At 46.3% G+C, this 14,049-nt stretch overlaps 1 protein-coding gene across 4 annotated transcripts in view; it reads right to left on the bottom strand.

Annotated features, from left to right (window-relative positions):
- Window positions 1-14,049, bottom strand: part of GRIK4 (glutamate ionotropic receptor kainate type subunit 4) — a 498,627-nt gene that overhangs the window by 113,086 nt on the left and 371,492 nt on the right. For all 4 annotated transcript variants that reach the window (XM_081172490.1, XM_081172492.1, XM_081172493.1 and 1 more), the window contains exon 7: window positions 7,570-7,623. In XM_081172490.1, the coding sequence (XP_081028616.1) occupies window positions 7,570-7,623 (54 nt within the window). The remainder of the gene's footprint in view (window positions 1-7,569; window positions 7,624-14,049) is intronic.

Raw genomic sequence — 14,049 nt, 5'->3', positions numbered from 1 at the left:
AGCCCTTGCAGGGCAAATCTGATTGTGTACCCTGCATCAGTGCACCAATGGACTGCAAAGCCATCGCTCAGCTGTGTCCCAACACTCCGCCAAAGTTTCCTATCTGTTTTCACATGCTGTGTTTCTCTCTCTGCTGAACTGTCTAATTAGTAGGATTTAAAGCCAGGATGAGTCACTGATCTTGATGGAAGTCAGTCAGCCTCGCATCTCTCCAGCCTGACATTCCCCAATTCCACACTGGTGCAGGGAAGAAAACTAATTTCCATCAAGTACATAGAGGAGAAGCGGTGGGAGGCAGGGAAGGGCTTGACAAGGAAAGTTCAGCTCTGACCCTTCATTTTAAATGCAGTTAGCTCACTTACCTCTCCAAAGAGCTGACCTTCAGAAAACTCCCCAATGCAGGAGGGATTGACTTCGTGCCCTTTTTATGCCTGATGACTTTCTCTATTAGTTTCAGATCCTTGCTTTTAAGCATATATATTTAAAATATACACATGGTCTCACTTTCCAACAGTCATCCACACTATGACACATACACACACTTGATTTAGCTGCTCCTTTTGCTCGCTGTCCTATAATGCGAGCCATGCTGCTTTTTTTATCACCCTTCCCACCCCCCATCAGGATGTGATTGCAAAAACTCAGAGGGTTCATTAGTGGCTTGATAATCCCTCTAGATTTATTAGTTTAAATGGCCCCTTTCCCATCTCGCTTCCTCATTTAAATATTACTAATTTCCTTAAATTTCTCTTCCATCTGCCTAGGTTTTTAGCCAGCTTCTCTTTCCTTCTTAATTAACTCTGTCAGACACTCCGTCAGGGGTAGGGCGAAATTCCCCCCCCGCCAATAAATTAATCAATAAATGAGAGTAAATACCTTAGCAGTCTGCAGGTGGGGCTGTCTGGAAGAACCCTCAAAAGGACACCGGAAATTTAATCAGGTTAGAAAGTTTTGGCCAACTAATCTGGGAGCAGACATCAGGAAGGGAGCTCTGCACCCATATGGTATACCTTGCCTCATGCCAGGAACTCCTGTTGGCACTGTAGAAGCATCATGCACATGCCCTCTCCTGCAACAGAATTAGCTTGCTTTGAGCCACAAACAGCTGCTTGCTTTGCAGAAAGCACTGCACACATAACTACTCCTTGCACTACCAGAATTGGTTTGCCTCAAGCCAGGAATGACTGAATGATCCGTATAAGCATTGTGCATGCATATGATGCTTCTCTTGCCCAGTGATTTGGAAGGACACATTGCCTAGCCAGCAAGAGCTTCCCCAGACCCAGTCTGCTACTAATCAGGTGCCTCTTCCTGAGCATAGCAATAAAGAATGAACTTAAAATGACAGAGTTTCTGAAACCTCCCCATTCAACCCCATACTTGTCTCTGCTAACGTTTTTTGTTATCAAGGGAAGCAGGATCTCAGATCCTTTGTATTTAGATACATGCCATGCAAGGAACATTTGGGGCAGAAGCGTGACATCAAAACTAGGACTTCACTGTTACCCAACCAGAAACCTAGTCTCACCTGGACACATTTATTGCCAGGAGAAACCAATGTCTATGAGAATTCATGGACGTGCAATGAAGCTGGAGGATGGAAGATTCAGGACAGATTTAAAAAAAGAGGACTTTTTCATGCAGTGCAGAGTCGAACTAAGGAACTCGCTCCCACAGGAGACAGTGATGGTCACCAACTTTAAATGGCTTTAAAATAAAAGAGAAGCAGACAAATTCACAGAGAAGACTATCAATGGCTACCAGCCGTGATGGCTGTGCCCTACTTCCAGAGTTGGAGACAGCAATGCTTCTGAATGTGTGCTGGGCCCGGGGGTAACCCAAGTAACACGGTCCAGGTCCAGTCCCGAACCAAGGGTTCTGCAAGGAGTCAGTCCGACACGGCCAAGGCAGGACATGAGGCAGCAAGGTCAGGCACAGGATCTCAGGCAGGTTCTGGCAAAAAGTAATGTTGCTCCCGCAACCTGGGGCGGGGTCCAACAGCCTTTTATCTCTGTCGGGGTAATGGCCGGTCCTGATCCCCTGGTGACTCACCTCCCTGTCTCGCCTGAAGGTGAGCACTCCTCCTGAGAGTACTCAGGTCTTTCCTTCTCTCAGACCTGAGTCTCTGCAGCTCGGGAGATGTTGGTGGGTTACTAGACCCAGAAGCCGCCTCAGCCTCTCCTGACCCAACCGGTAGCGGAGCAGCTGTAAGTGATTGCCCGGCTGAAGGCAACGAGATAATCCCTGCATCTGGAGCCAGGGCAGGCTCAGGCCCCTGACTCGGCCCAGCTGGTGTTTGTTGCAGGGGAACCTGTGCAGACTGGGGCTCCTCAGAATTAGGCCCCAGACTTGGTTCAGACGCCGCCTGAGGTAAAGGATCCGGTGCGGACTGAGACTCCTCTGGTTCAGAGTCTGAGCCCAAGTCCCAGGCCATCACAGAATGCTAGTTGCTGGAAACCACAGGAAGGGAGAGTGCTCTTGTCTCATGTCTTGTCTGAGGGTTTCCCACAGGCATGCTGGACTAGATGGCCCACAGGCCTGATCTAGCAGGCTGTTCTTGTGTATGTGTGCATTTAGCCCTGTTGGGATTTGGGAGAGTCAATAGGACCACTTTCCCCTAATCTGCAGCCTCAAGCATCTCACCAGAAGGCACCAGGGCACCAGATTATAGTGGTGCAGGTCTGAATCCAGCTGGTCTTCCCATGCCCAGGAATGCCTAGATGACAAATGTCCCATCTAACCAATGGCTTGGCTGAACCCAATCAAGTCTAGGAGACAGGAAGTGGTTCTGAAATGCAAGGTATGAATGCAGAGAGATGGACTCCACTGGGGTGCCCTGGGACCTGAGGGAAGTGGAATCCTCTAAATTGTGAGTGGTTCTTAACCCACCCCTCCTCTCTCTTGTTGGCTTCCAGCATTCCTGCCCATCCCTCCCATTTCACTAAGTTTAGATCACTCTTCCTCACTGCTTTCTCCCATCTGCTTCTGCTGCTCTCCCACCCAAATACACAGCATGCTCACTACTCCTCTTGGCGCACATGCACAGCGACATAAATATTCACTGGAATTATAGAAACAGAGCACTCTCTGGGTTGGAAGGCCCCTCCAGTTAATCACCTCATCCATCCCCTTGCCTCCGAGTCAATGGAGATTTCATTATCCCTAAACCAGTCTTTGTAAAAAGGGTGTCTGATTTCATCTGTGTGATCTCAGGAAATAGCCCTTCTCCTCTGAAACCTTCTGCCCTCACCTTCTTGGTGAGCCTAGATGGGAAAGGGAAACATGCACAATGTTGACCCAGGGCTTTTTCTCTCTGCCTGCTGCTGCTTTAGGCTCACCATTTCACATTTTAACACAAAGCTGCACTGGGAGGGGGAGGTTTTAGCTACTTGGCTCCTGATTAAGTCTTGCAGAGTTGTCAGCTCAATTGTCTCACCTCAATTGTCTGTGGTTTCCACATTGGGAAGGAGACAGTGTGGTGTAGTGGTTAGGGGCTAGGATCTGGGTGACTTTGGGCCAGTCACTCGCTCTCAGTCTGACCTACCTCACAGGGTTCCTGTGAGGATATTATGGGGAGGAGGAGGGGAACCAAGTACAGTATGCCACCTTGGAGCTCCTTGGAGGAAAGATGGAATATGAATGAAATAAACAAAAATAAACAAAGTCCCTGCAGGGACACACCCGATCCTCCTCTCTGATTTTAATACAACTGGTTGGTTCAACCCTGCACTGGTAAGCGCAGATGAAGTGCAAAGTTTATCCAAACAGTCAAGGTGGTGGCTGCAATGGAGCCAATAGCTGGGGTGATGTGGGGCTGCAGTGGAGAATCCACCCATATGCAGCTCTACCTCTCTTTTAAATCAGAACCAGTGAAGGCGGTGAAGGTCCTGTGTCCTGGAGGCAGTTGGAGGATGGATGGCGGCTAGCAGATTGAGATTGAATCCTGACAAGACAGAAGTACTGTTTGGGGGGGCAGGGGGCGGGCGGGTGTGGGGGATTCCCTGGTCCTGAATAGGGTAACTGTGCCCCTGAAAGACCAGGTGTGCAGCCTGGGAGTCATTTTGGACTCACAGCTGTCCATGGAGGTGCAGGTTAATTCTGTGTCCAGGGCAGCTGTCTACCAGCTCCACCTGGTATTCAGGCTGAGACCCTACCTGCCTGCGGACTGTCTTGCCAGAGTGGTGCATGCTCTGGTTATCTCCCGCTTGGACTACTGCAATGTGCTGTACGTGGAGCTACCTTTGAAGGTGACCCGGAAACTGCAATTAATCCAGAATGCGGCAGCTAGACTGGTGACTGGGAGTGGCTGCCGGGACCACATAACACCGGTTCTGAGAGATCTGCATTAGCTCCCAGTACGTTTCCGAGCACAAGTGTTGATGCTGACCTTTAAAGCCCTAAATGGCGTTGGTCCTGTATACTTGAAGGAGTGTCTCCACTCCCATCATTCAGCCTGGACACTGAGGTCCAGCGCCGAGGGCCTTCTGGCGGTTCCCTCATTGTGAGAAGTGAGATTACAGGGCCTTCTCGGTAGTGGCGCCCACCCTGTGGAATGCCCTCCCTTCAGATGTGAAGGAAATAAGCAGCTATCTTATCTTTAAAAGATATCTGAAGGCACCCTGTTTAGGGAAGTTTTTAATATTTAACGCTGTATTGTTTTTAATACTCGATTGGAAGCCGCCCAGAGTGGCTGGGAAAACTCAGCCAGATGGGTGGGGTATAAATAATAAATAATAAATTATTATTATTATTATTATTATTATTATTATTATTATTATTAGGAAATGTCACATTGCAATAGGTGGAATGCAATCAGCTTATCTTTTTCTGGCTCACCCTACTTGCGTGACAAGGCCCCGGGCCCCGTAGTTCCCTTATATAATAAACACACATGGGCACGGATAATTAAGTCCAATAGGCTAAAATAAGCCACAACTTTATTGGTTACAGATGTTTGCGGTTTGGCTTAGGCATTGGGTGGAACCAGACTATATCCTGACTCCTGCCCATCTGCAGGGAGTTGCATTAAGGGTAAACCACCAGTGGGGGAGCCCTATGACATACGTCAAATCAAGACACACACACCCCGCGTCCCCGATGAGTCATGGCATGGCCCTAGCTCACACCCGGGCTTCGGACAGAATACCCTTATCGAGGAGGGGCGGGCAGAGGCAACAACCTGCCCTCCCATCACAAAGGCTTACCCAATGCCTAACCACCACTTGAGCCAAATGACTCACCATCAACACCCTCACACCTGCAACCAATCTCTAATGCCCTCCATGATGTCAACCAGCCGAAATGTCATTTCCCCAATTGGAAAGGTGAACGCCATCATTGCGAAACAAGACCTCCTGGTCCAAAGTAATGGCGGGGTGCCGTATCATCCTACCAAATTATCTCTCGCAGGTTGCAAGCAGGGATCTCACTACCTGGCTAGGGGTGGGGGAGGAATTTGATTCAATAATTCACACTTCCCCATACAATAAAGCATGGTGATGTGTGGGAAGAACTGAATAAATCCACCACAAATGCCCTAATATTGCATCAATGACATTCACCCCCCCCCTCCCAAAAGCCCATCAGTCTGGGGGCCTCCTGAGTTATAGCCCTCCCCCATGTACATGACTGGTCCCACACTTGATGGCAGGGACCCCACTCAGTGCAAGGCAACCCTCCATTTACTCAGGGGGAAAGACAAATGATCTGAGCCCACAGTTAACGAAAGCCACCCCGATGGATAGGAATGGTTGTTTTATGGCTTTGAAGTACGACAGATAAAACTGCCAAGGAGGGGTTTTTTAAAAAATCATTTATACGGCATAATAGAGCTATTGAGAAACGATCACGAGAAATCCACACAACGGTGCAAATGAGAAAGATTTGCCAATGGCAGGAGAAATCTCTCACACAAAAGTTAATTTCAAGAGGAGAAGAAATTTTATTCAGCCTCTTCCCAAGCCCATCCTTGAATTATAGCATTAGAAAGCTGATATCCATTTTAAAGAACGCCAGAAAGGAAACTGTAGCTACTTCTCCTCATTAACCACCGCCTCCCCTCACAAGATAGATCGGCCCCTTCGTCAGAAAAAAAAGCCCCCCAATTTCTAAGCACACTGAAGCTGTGCCAAAGGAAATTAAAGCTCAAAAAGCAATTTTTAATTGTTATGAGGGAAGGTTCGATGCTGAGGGCCGTATTTTCTGGTACGTTTGCAAGGACACCAGCTTAGGTCCTTTCATCATCACTTTGCAGTCATAGTCCTGGCATGAAAGTCCCAGTATGGGCTGGATCCTGTCAATACTTCCTGATAAAGCTGATCTATACATGAACAGCTACACCCACTTTACAACAAACAGCTGCAAGGGCCTAACAAGAACAAAACAAACCACCCCACCTGCACACTAGAACCAGAAAACATGGCAGGCTGTTAACAGTGTGGTGTAGTGGCTAGAGTGACACAACAGACTAGAGTATGGGAGACCAGGGTTCAAATACCCACTCAGTCACAATGCTCACTGGGTGACTTGGGCCAGGTATTTCACAGGGTTGTTGTGAGATAGAAAGGAGGAGGAGAGGGGAGAGCCATGTACATTACCTTGAGCTCCTTAGAGAAAAAGGAAGAATTTAAATAAATGGAGTAAATAAATAAATTGAGAAAACATTTACCATCAGTACATAGATCTTAAATGAAGCATTTAAGTTAATGTAAGACCCTAAAGAGGCATCTACACAAAATTGAGTCCTACATGTTCAAATGTAGCCAGGGTAGTGAGATCCTCATATCAATGCAATAAATATAAGATTACAAATAATAATAATTGGTAGTGGTGCCCGCCCTGTGGAACGCCCTCCCACCAGATGTCAAGGAAATAAACAACTATCTGACTTTTAGAAGACATCTGAAGGCAGCCCTGTTTAGGGAAGCTTTTAATATTTGATGAATTATTGTATTTTAATATTTTGCTGGAAGCCACCCAGAGTGGCTGGGGAAACCCAGCCAGATGGGCAGGATATAAATAATAAATTATTACTATTACTATTACTATTACTATTACTATTACTATTACTATTACTATTACTATTATTAATCCGTACCACCTCTTAAAAATAAACATGTCATGAATTGACCTGTTTGACTTTAAATTTATTAGCCATCAGAAGACATCTTTCACAAATTTGCCCAAATGCTTCTAAAAAACAACTAAAAATGGCCTTGCAGAGTCTCCATAATGCAATGTAAACAAGCTGGAAAAGCGGGGACACGTGGGTTTCTTTGGCTTGGCAGAAAAGGCTTATGAAAAACTTGGATAAGTGCATTGCTTAGGAGATGATGTTGCTCCTAGTCTACATATTTCACAACTTTTCAAGTCCTTTAATACTAATACTAATAAAATGCAAATACAGAGGAACCCTACATCTCCCCCAGATTCCTCTCTCTTCTTCCTCTCATTCATGGCATCTGCGGAAGCGCCAGACACATCGCAGCTTGAACAGGTCAGCTTTTGTCAATAAGACTCTTATGGCGGCGGGGGGAGCGGGGGGGGGGCAGAGCTGAAGAAATGTCTTACCAGATTAGTGAAGATATACGTGTAATAGGCTGACACCATTCCCAGTTCAGCTGCCTGCAAAGGAGAAGAGATGAGAGATTATGACAGCAGAAAAGCAACCTGTTTTTTTGCTGCAGGGAGAGAGAATGTTTGCACATCACAGATGCATCCTGATTTGAAGCTTATGAACTCTATTTTGCAATGGGTGTGTCCCTCAGTTCGGAGACACCCATGTACAGCTGCAATTGTCATCTGCTAGCTTCCATTTTCTTGCTGTCGACTCCATCCTATGTATCCTCAGTCACTCACTCGGTTATTCAGTGAGATTTGCTCCTTTGGATGTGTGCCTAGGATCTTCGGAAGGTAGCTCATGCTTGGAATGGTAGAAGATTACAGATACAGCCCCCCAGGTTCTCCAAGGAAAAGGTAGCATTGTGAGCTGAAGACCTTCCACCCACATAGGATTATAATAATACACACAGACACATTATTTTAGGTTAATGGGCAAAATTAGGCCACAGCTTTTATTGGTTACAGCATGTGAGTAGTATTGGCTTAGGCATTGGATGAAACAGCAGTACCAGACTCCCACACAGCTGGGAGTCATATCAATGGGAGGAGCTTGTTGATGCAAATACAACTGGAAGTTCCCCTATGACCTCACCGGGGATCGTGCCATGGCCCTAGCCACCAGCAGGGCATCGGACAGGATCCACGACCGCCTGATTCCTTTAACGGAATACCCAAAAGAGGAGGGGTAGATGATGGCGCATACCCAATCCTCCAACACAGCACACATATTCCAATGCCTAACCGCCAATACCAGAAAGTTGTGACAAATTGCTACGAGGTAGGCGAAAAAACCAAGAGGCTGGTGCCAATTTGCCAAATGGATAAAAAAGTCCTACCAGGCCCCTTGGACAACCAATGCAACCAACCGAAGTCCATAGCAAGGTCAATACGCAAAAAGAAGCTGACCTAAGAGGGCGGGAGATCTGAAGAAAGCAGGAACAGACTGGGAGCAGAGCGCTGCTGCGGCTGTTTAAACGCATTTAGCCCCGCCCACCAGCCGGCCCTATTGGTCAGCTGGGAGGCTTGGCCGCCGCAGCAGAAGCAATCAGGAGCAGGGAGCCGAATACGCCTCCCTACCCCGCGGGAGGCTGCTCCCACTCACAACCCCTCCCCTCTGGGAGGAGGAGAGGTCTTATAAGGTCCTTTGAAATTCTGCTTGGAATTTTGGGTAGCTGCAGGCAGCCAGGTGAGAAGGAGTTGGCTATTGGATAGGAGTAAGGGCCAGGCAATCGACATTTGGAGGCGAGAGAGAAGCATGTCAATGCTGATTCAAGGTCCAGCCAATTAGGATTCTTCACTTTCAGCTTCTCCTGCAAATAGGAGAAGCACAGTTGCTCCTGTGCTTAATTGTGTTTTGAAGTATATGCATATGTCCCCAAAGGGTGACTGCATGTATAATAAGCTCATCTCCTTATACACCTTCTTACAGGTGAATTTTTCTAATATAGCAAGCAGGAGTATCCCTTGTTTTGGTGGTGTGGGGCAGGGTGATGAGATAGAAAAGGGCAACCAAAATGAGCAAGTCCCTGTGAGTAAAGGGTGCTGCCTATGGGACTTTTTAATTCTGAGAAAATGTGAGTAAGAGGTGACATGATGGAAGTGTTTAAAATTGTGCCTGGCATGCAGAGACTGGAGAGAGAACAGTTTTTCTTCCTCTCTCATAAGACTAGAATTCATGGGCAATAATAGGTGAGACTGAATGCTGTAAGCAGTGCTTCCCCCTCAAAAAAAGAATGTTTAAGGGTACTCTCATTTTGACTCAAGAAAATCACCGTTTTGTAGTTCAAATCAGGAAAAATAAATACAGTAAATGGTCAAAAGTACAAAGATTCACAAAAAGTTTAGGGGTATGCATACCCCTGCGTACCCCGAGGGAAAAAAAGCACTGGCTGTAAGATTCAAGAAAGTATGTCTTCATGCAGCACATAGTTAAAACTATGGAACTCTCTCCCACTAGATGCAGTGATGGCCACCAACTTGGATGCCTTTAAAAGAGGATGGGTTTAAAACAGACCCCTCTATCCATCCAGGCAAGCTAAGGGCATTATCAGAATTCAAGGACATATTCCAGCTGGGCTAAAACACTCAAGGAGGGTGTGAAGCAGAGGGAGTGAGGGGTGTGGACTGGGGAGAATTCCAGTGGCCAGATAGAAAGGCCCAGAGGGTCTGGGTTTCTCTGCTCCTGGACAAAATGGACCCATCTTGGTCTGATCTGAATCTTAGGCTTTTATTGGAAGCATGAAGAAACAGAAAGCGTGATTTGTTTGTGTTTCCTTCCCATTCCACCTCTTAGTAATATGCAAAGCTGCTGAAGTGAAATTGAAGCACAAATAAATTAGAGTTGCCACCCTGCCCAAATTTAGTGTGGGGGGGGAGGGGGAGGGAGGCACTGCTCATTCACATATGCAAATGCATTTAAGTGTAGAACATTTAAAATCGTTGCCTGGGGTAGTGGGAGAACTAAAAAAAGCCATCCAGGTGACAAACAGCTCGAGAGAGACACAGACGCTCCTCAATTACAATCAGTCATTTGCTTCGGAGCAGGTTTCAGTGGCATCTCAGTCTTTGTAGCTGGCAACCCTCCCATTATCCCTGAGGGAAGTGAGTGGCAGAAATATCTGAGGCTGGTTTTTTTTTAATCTCCTATCCAGAAGTTCCAGAAGTTCCTCCTAGTTTTAAAGTCATTTGCCCCCTTTCATTTGGGGATGGGAGGGTTGAAGGAACCTTCCTTGTGAAAGAAATAATAACTGATCAAATGCTAAACTGTAAGAAAGAACATAAGAAGAGTCTGCTCAGTGCTGAATTTATGCATAGGCTAAGTAGGCTGAAGCCTAGGGCCTCTAAATCTAGGGGGCCTCACCACCCTGCCCTCTCCCCAGTGCCGCAGTCTCCCCTCTCCCAAAATTGCAATCCAAGACTTCATGCAAGGGCAGGGCAACTCAGGCCCAGCAACTATGAGACTCAGGGCTAGCCAGTGGGGCCCAATTTGAAGCAGTGGGGTGCAACTTGATTTTTTTTTTGGGGGGGTAGGGCCCCAGTTCACAGCCAAAGTCTGCAAAATCTTATAGATATAAATAAAATCCATCTAGATTGCCCTGGTGCTGGGGGCCCCTTAGGAGCGGCATGCGGAACCCAGTTTGGCCCAATTGCTCCAATTGCGTTAAGGTCAGCCCTGATGAGACTGTGCAGGTCCCTGGTATCACCATTCAGAGTACAGACTCAAGAACTTGTTATGGAAATAAGGCGGGGCACTTATTGGAAATCAGTTTTGTCACCTCTTCCCCCCCAAATCCTGAGGCAGTGAGCCCAGCCACCTTTTATTCAGTCGCATAAGTACTACACTACAGCATGGCCATAAACATGTACGTTCAACCGCTGAAATATACATTCAATATGTAGCAATGGAGATTTATGTTACTGCTTTATGAATAAACATGGTGTTCTATGAATGGACTCTGTATTTTGTGAATTACCTAAGAGCCACCAACAGGGAGCTCTAGAATCTGACAGCTAACCAATTGGGTACTACCAAACAGCACCCCCTATTGCTGAAAGCAGGTAACCAGCAGGGAATGCTTCAGCTCAGCCTTTGCACTGTTGACTAAACACCCCCTGCTGTGCAGATAATGGGGAAAGATCATAAATCATACCCCTTCTGGCATCCTGGCCAACTCGATTACACTGGTGTAAACCCTGGTGCACCAGAAGCCCAGAATAGCAGCAAATAAAATCCGCTCATATGTCAGCAACTGATAAGACTTGTCAACCAGTTCTTCCAAAGCCTTCCTAAATTATAAAGCTCCACAATACAGGCCAAAAGAGAGCTGGTCTGGGAAGAGCGAAGCATACAATGGGCACCACCAGTGAAAAGGCCCTGCTCCGTGTAGCTCCTGCCCTGTCATTTGATAGTGTGCCCACTTATTCCCCTTCTTGACATGGAATGCTCTTTGTTGGAGTCTCCAGGTCCAGTACAAAGACCACAAGAAGGGAGAGCAGGGACCTTGAAGTTCCCAACAGCTGTTAATCAAGCAAGCAAGAACACGGGTCACATTTGTCACAGTCAGGACGCCTATGCCCTGGCCAGGCCTGCACCCAATCTTGTTTTTGTACAATCTTGTTTGTCCTCAGTAACCAAAATTATATTATCAATATATACACAGGGGCGGAGGAAGGGGGTCAGAGGGGGCAGACTGCCCTGGGTGCCACTCTGAGAGGGGTGACAAGATGGCCCCTGCCTCCCCCCAGCTGTAGAGTAGCTGAGGGCACGTGCAGTCCGCCTGTATGGTCGCCGTGCAAGCGTATTACTTTTATTCCCAGGCCGTCAGCTTGGGAGCCAACCAGGAACTGTGCAACACTAGAAGGATTAGCAAACACTAGGAATGCTTTAGCTATTTGTCTTCCATTTCTGAACCCAAAGAATCTGGTTGTGGTCCAGTAAGTACCTGCAGCTAACCCTAGGCTATTACAGGGAAGCTGCACACTTTCACTGGTGAGTTGTAACACTGATTGATGACTAGCATGTGTAAATGGTCCTGTGCAGATATAACACCAAAGACAACACTCACATTTCACATCACCTATCTTTCAAACACACTGTTTTCCTTGGATTTTCTGCAACTGATGAATGACTACATTGAGTTATTATGAGTCCTGTGTGGGAATGAACCATCCCCAGTCTATCAGGGCTTTCATATCACTCTTTGAAACTTCAAACATGATGTTCTTCAGTCAGACTGTCATACAGATAAAGAAACCTCTGCTTGATTAATGATACGTTAGTTGATTAATCAGTCAATTAAAACTGCATAAATCTGCATTTGAATAAAAGTAATACTTGTAAAGAAAAAATAATTCTTGTTTTTAGACAACGCACACACAGTGCTTGATGAACCTCATCAATAGGGCCCAATGGTCTTCTGCCATGGGGTGGAGATCTGCTTCCTCAGTTTTATTGAGTCTATTGAAACTTGACTGAATCGTTTTAAAGCTGTCCTTATAGTTTCATATTTTATTGCTCTGTTTCTTATTAATAACATTTTCATTATATTAGAATTTTATTGTATTAGAGCATTCTATGTAATAAATTTGCATATGCTCTCTGTCTGTCTGTCTGTCTGTCTGTCTCTCTCTTTCTCCAGCCATCTTGAACTTTTAGGAAAGGAACACAGCAAATGTTTAAATAAATACATGTAAAGACTGCAATCCTAAATACACTTGTCCATGACCCATTGAACACAGGAGGACTTCTCGTGTAAATATTGTGCCTGCCTTAAAATGGTGTCTGGATGCAGTCCTTGGCTGAATGAGTTACAACTGACTCCTGAAAAGATGGAGATATTATGAATGGATTTTTCCTAGGTCTGCAAACTGGGTTGTATATGTATAAATGTACAGTGGTACCCATTTGACTTCCAAAATGTTCAAAAACCAAGGCATGGCTTCTGATTGGCACAGGCGCCCCAGAAACAATAGCCGGCAACCACATCGGACATTTGGCCTCTGAAAAACATTCGAAAACCGGAACACTTACTTCCGGGTTTTCAGCTTTTGGGAGCTGATTTGTTTGTCAACTAAGCTGTTTGAGAACCAAGGTTCCACTGTATATGTATATGGGTTCTAGATGGGGATGAAGGAGCAGGTCCATAGTCTCTTATTCACACAAGAACCCTCTGAGGTAGATTACAATAAGATATAGCAACTGGTCCAACGGAACCTAATGAAATGTATGGCTGAGCAGGAGTTGAACCTAGATCTCCCAGGCCTGACATTCTCACAAGCCTGACAGAGCTACCTTGAGTGGCAGAGAAAAAAAACAAAAAAGTTCTTTCCTAGCATCTCGTTCTGCTCTTCTGCTCCAAACACTGCCTCCTCTCATATTCACTGTGCAAATCTGAACCTGCTTTTTAGCTAGGGGCAGGCAGGCACATCAGTTCTCTGTGCAACCAGCTTTGAAGTAAGAAGCTTTCCATTCCAAGGGCAGCTAATCAAAAAAAGCCGCAAATTATTTTTCCTGGCCTTCTTCACACAAACATACACATACTGGCAGGTGGGAAGCCAGGATGGGGCTGTCAGCAGAGAAGCAACCGTGCAACTCTGGACCATATGGGGGGAGGATGTGAACTGAGAGTCAGTGGCAGATTCATCGTTCAAGGTTGGTAGGGCTGGAAAGTCAGAGCTCCGTAAATCAAAGATAGTATTTCAACTGCGCTAGCAAAGAAGCACGGGGAGGCGACCAGGTGGGAACACGGAATGACATCCTGTTGGGAATGGAGATGCATTGCCAACCGAGATAAAAGGCAGGCAGTTTGATTGGCAGAGCTCATTCTTCATGAAAATATGGGACAAGTTAGACTGATGGGAGAGAGAAGGGGGGAAATGGAGCAGTCCATGGCATGGAAATAAGAAAGCTATGCATGGCCCACTTCCAAT

This window comes from Podarcis bocagei, assembly GCF_964188305.1.
Source record: "Podarcis bocagei genome assembly, chromosome: 15".
Lineage (NCBI taxonomy): Eukaryota > Metazoa > Chordata > Lepidosauria > Squamata > Lacertidae > Podarcis > Podarcis bocagei.
The sequence above is the reverse complement of the archived record's forward strand: the minus strand, read 5'-3'. Positions and strand labels throughout refer to the sequence as shown.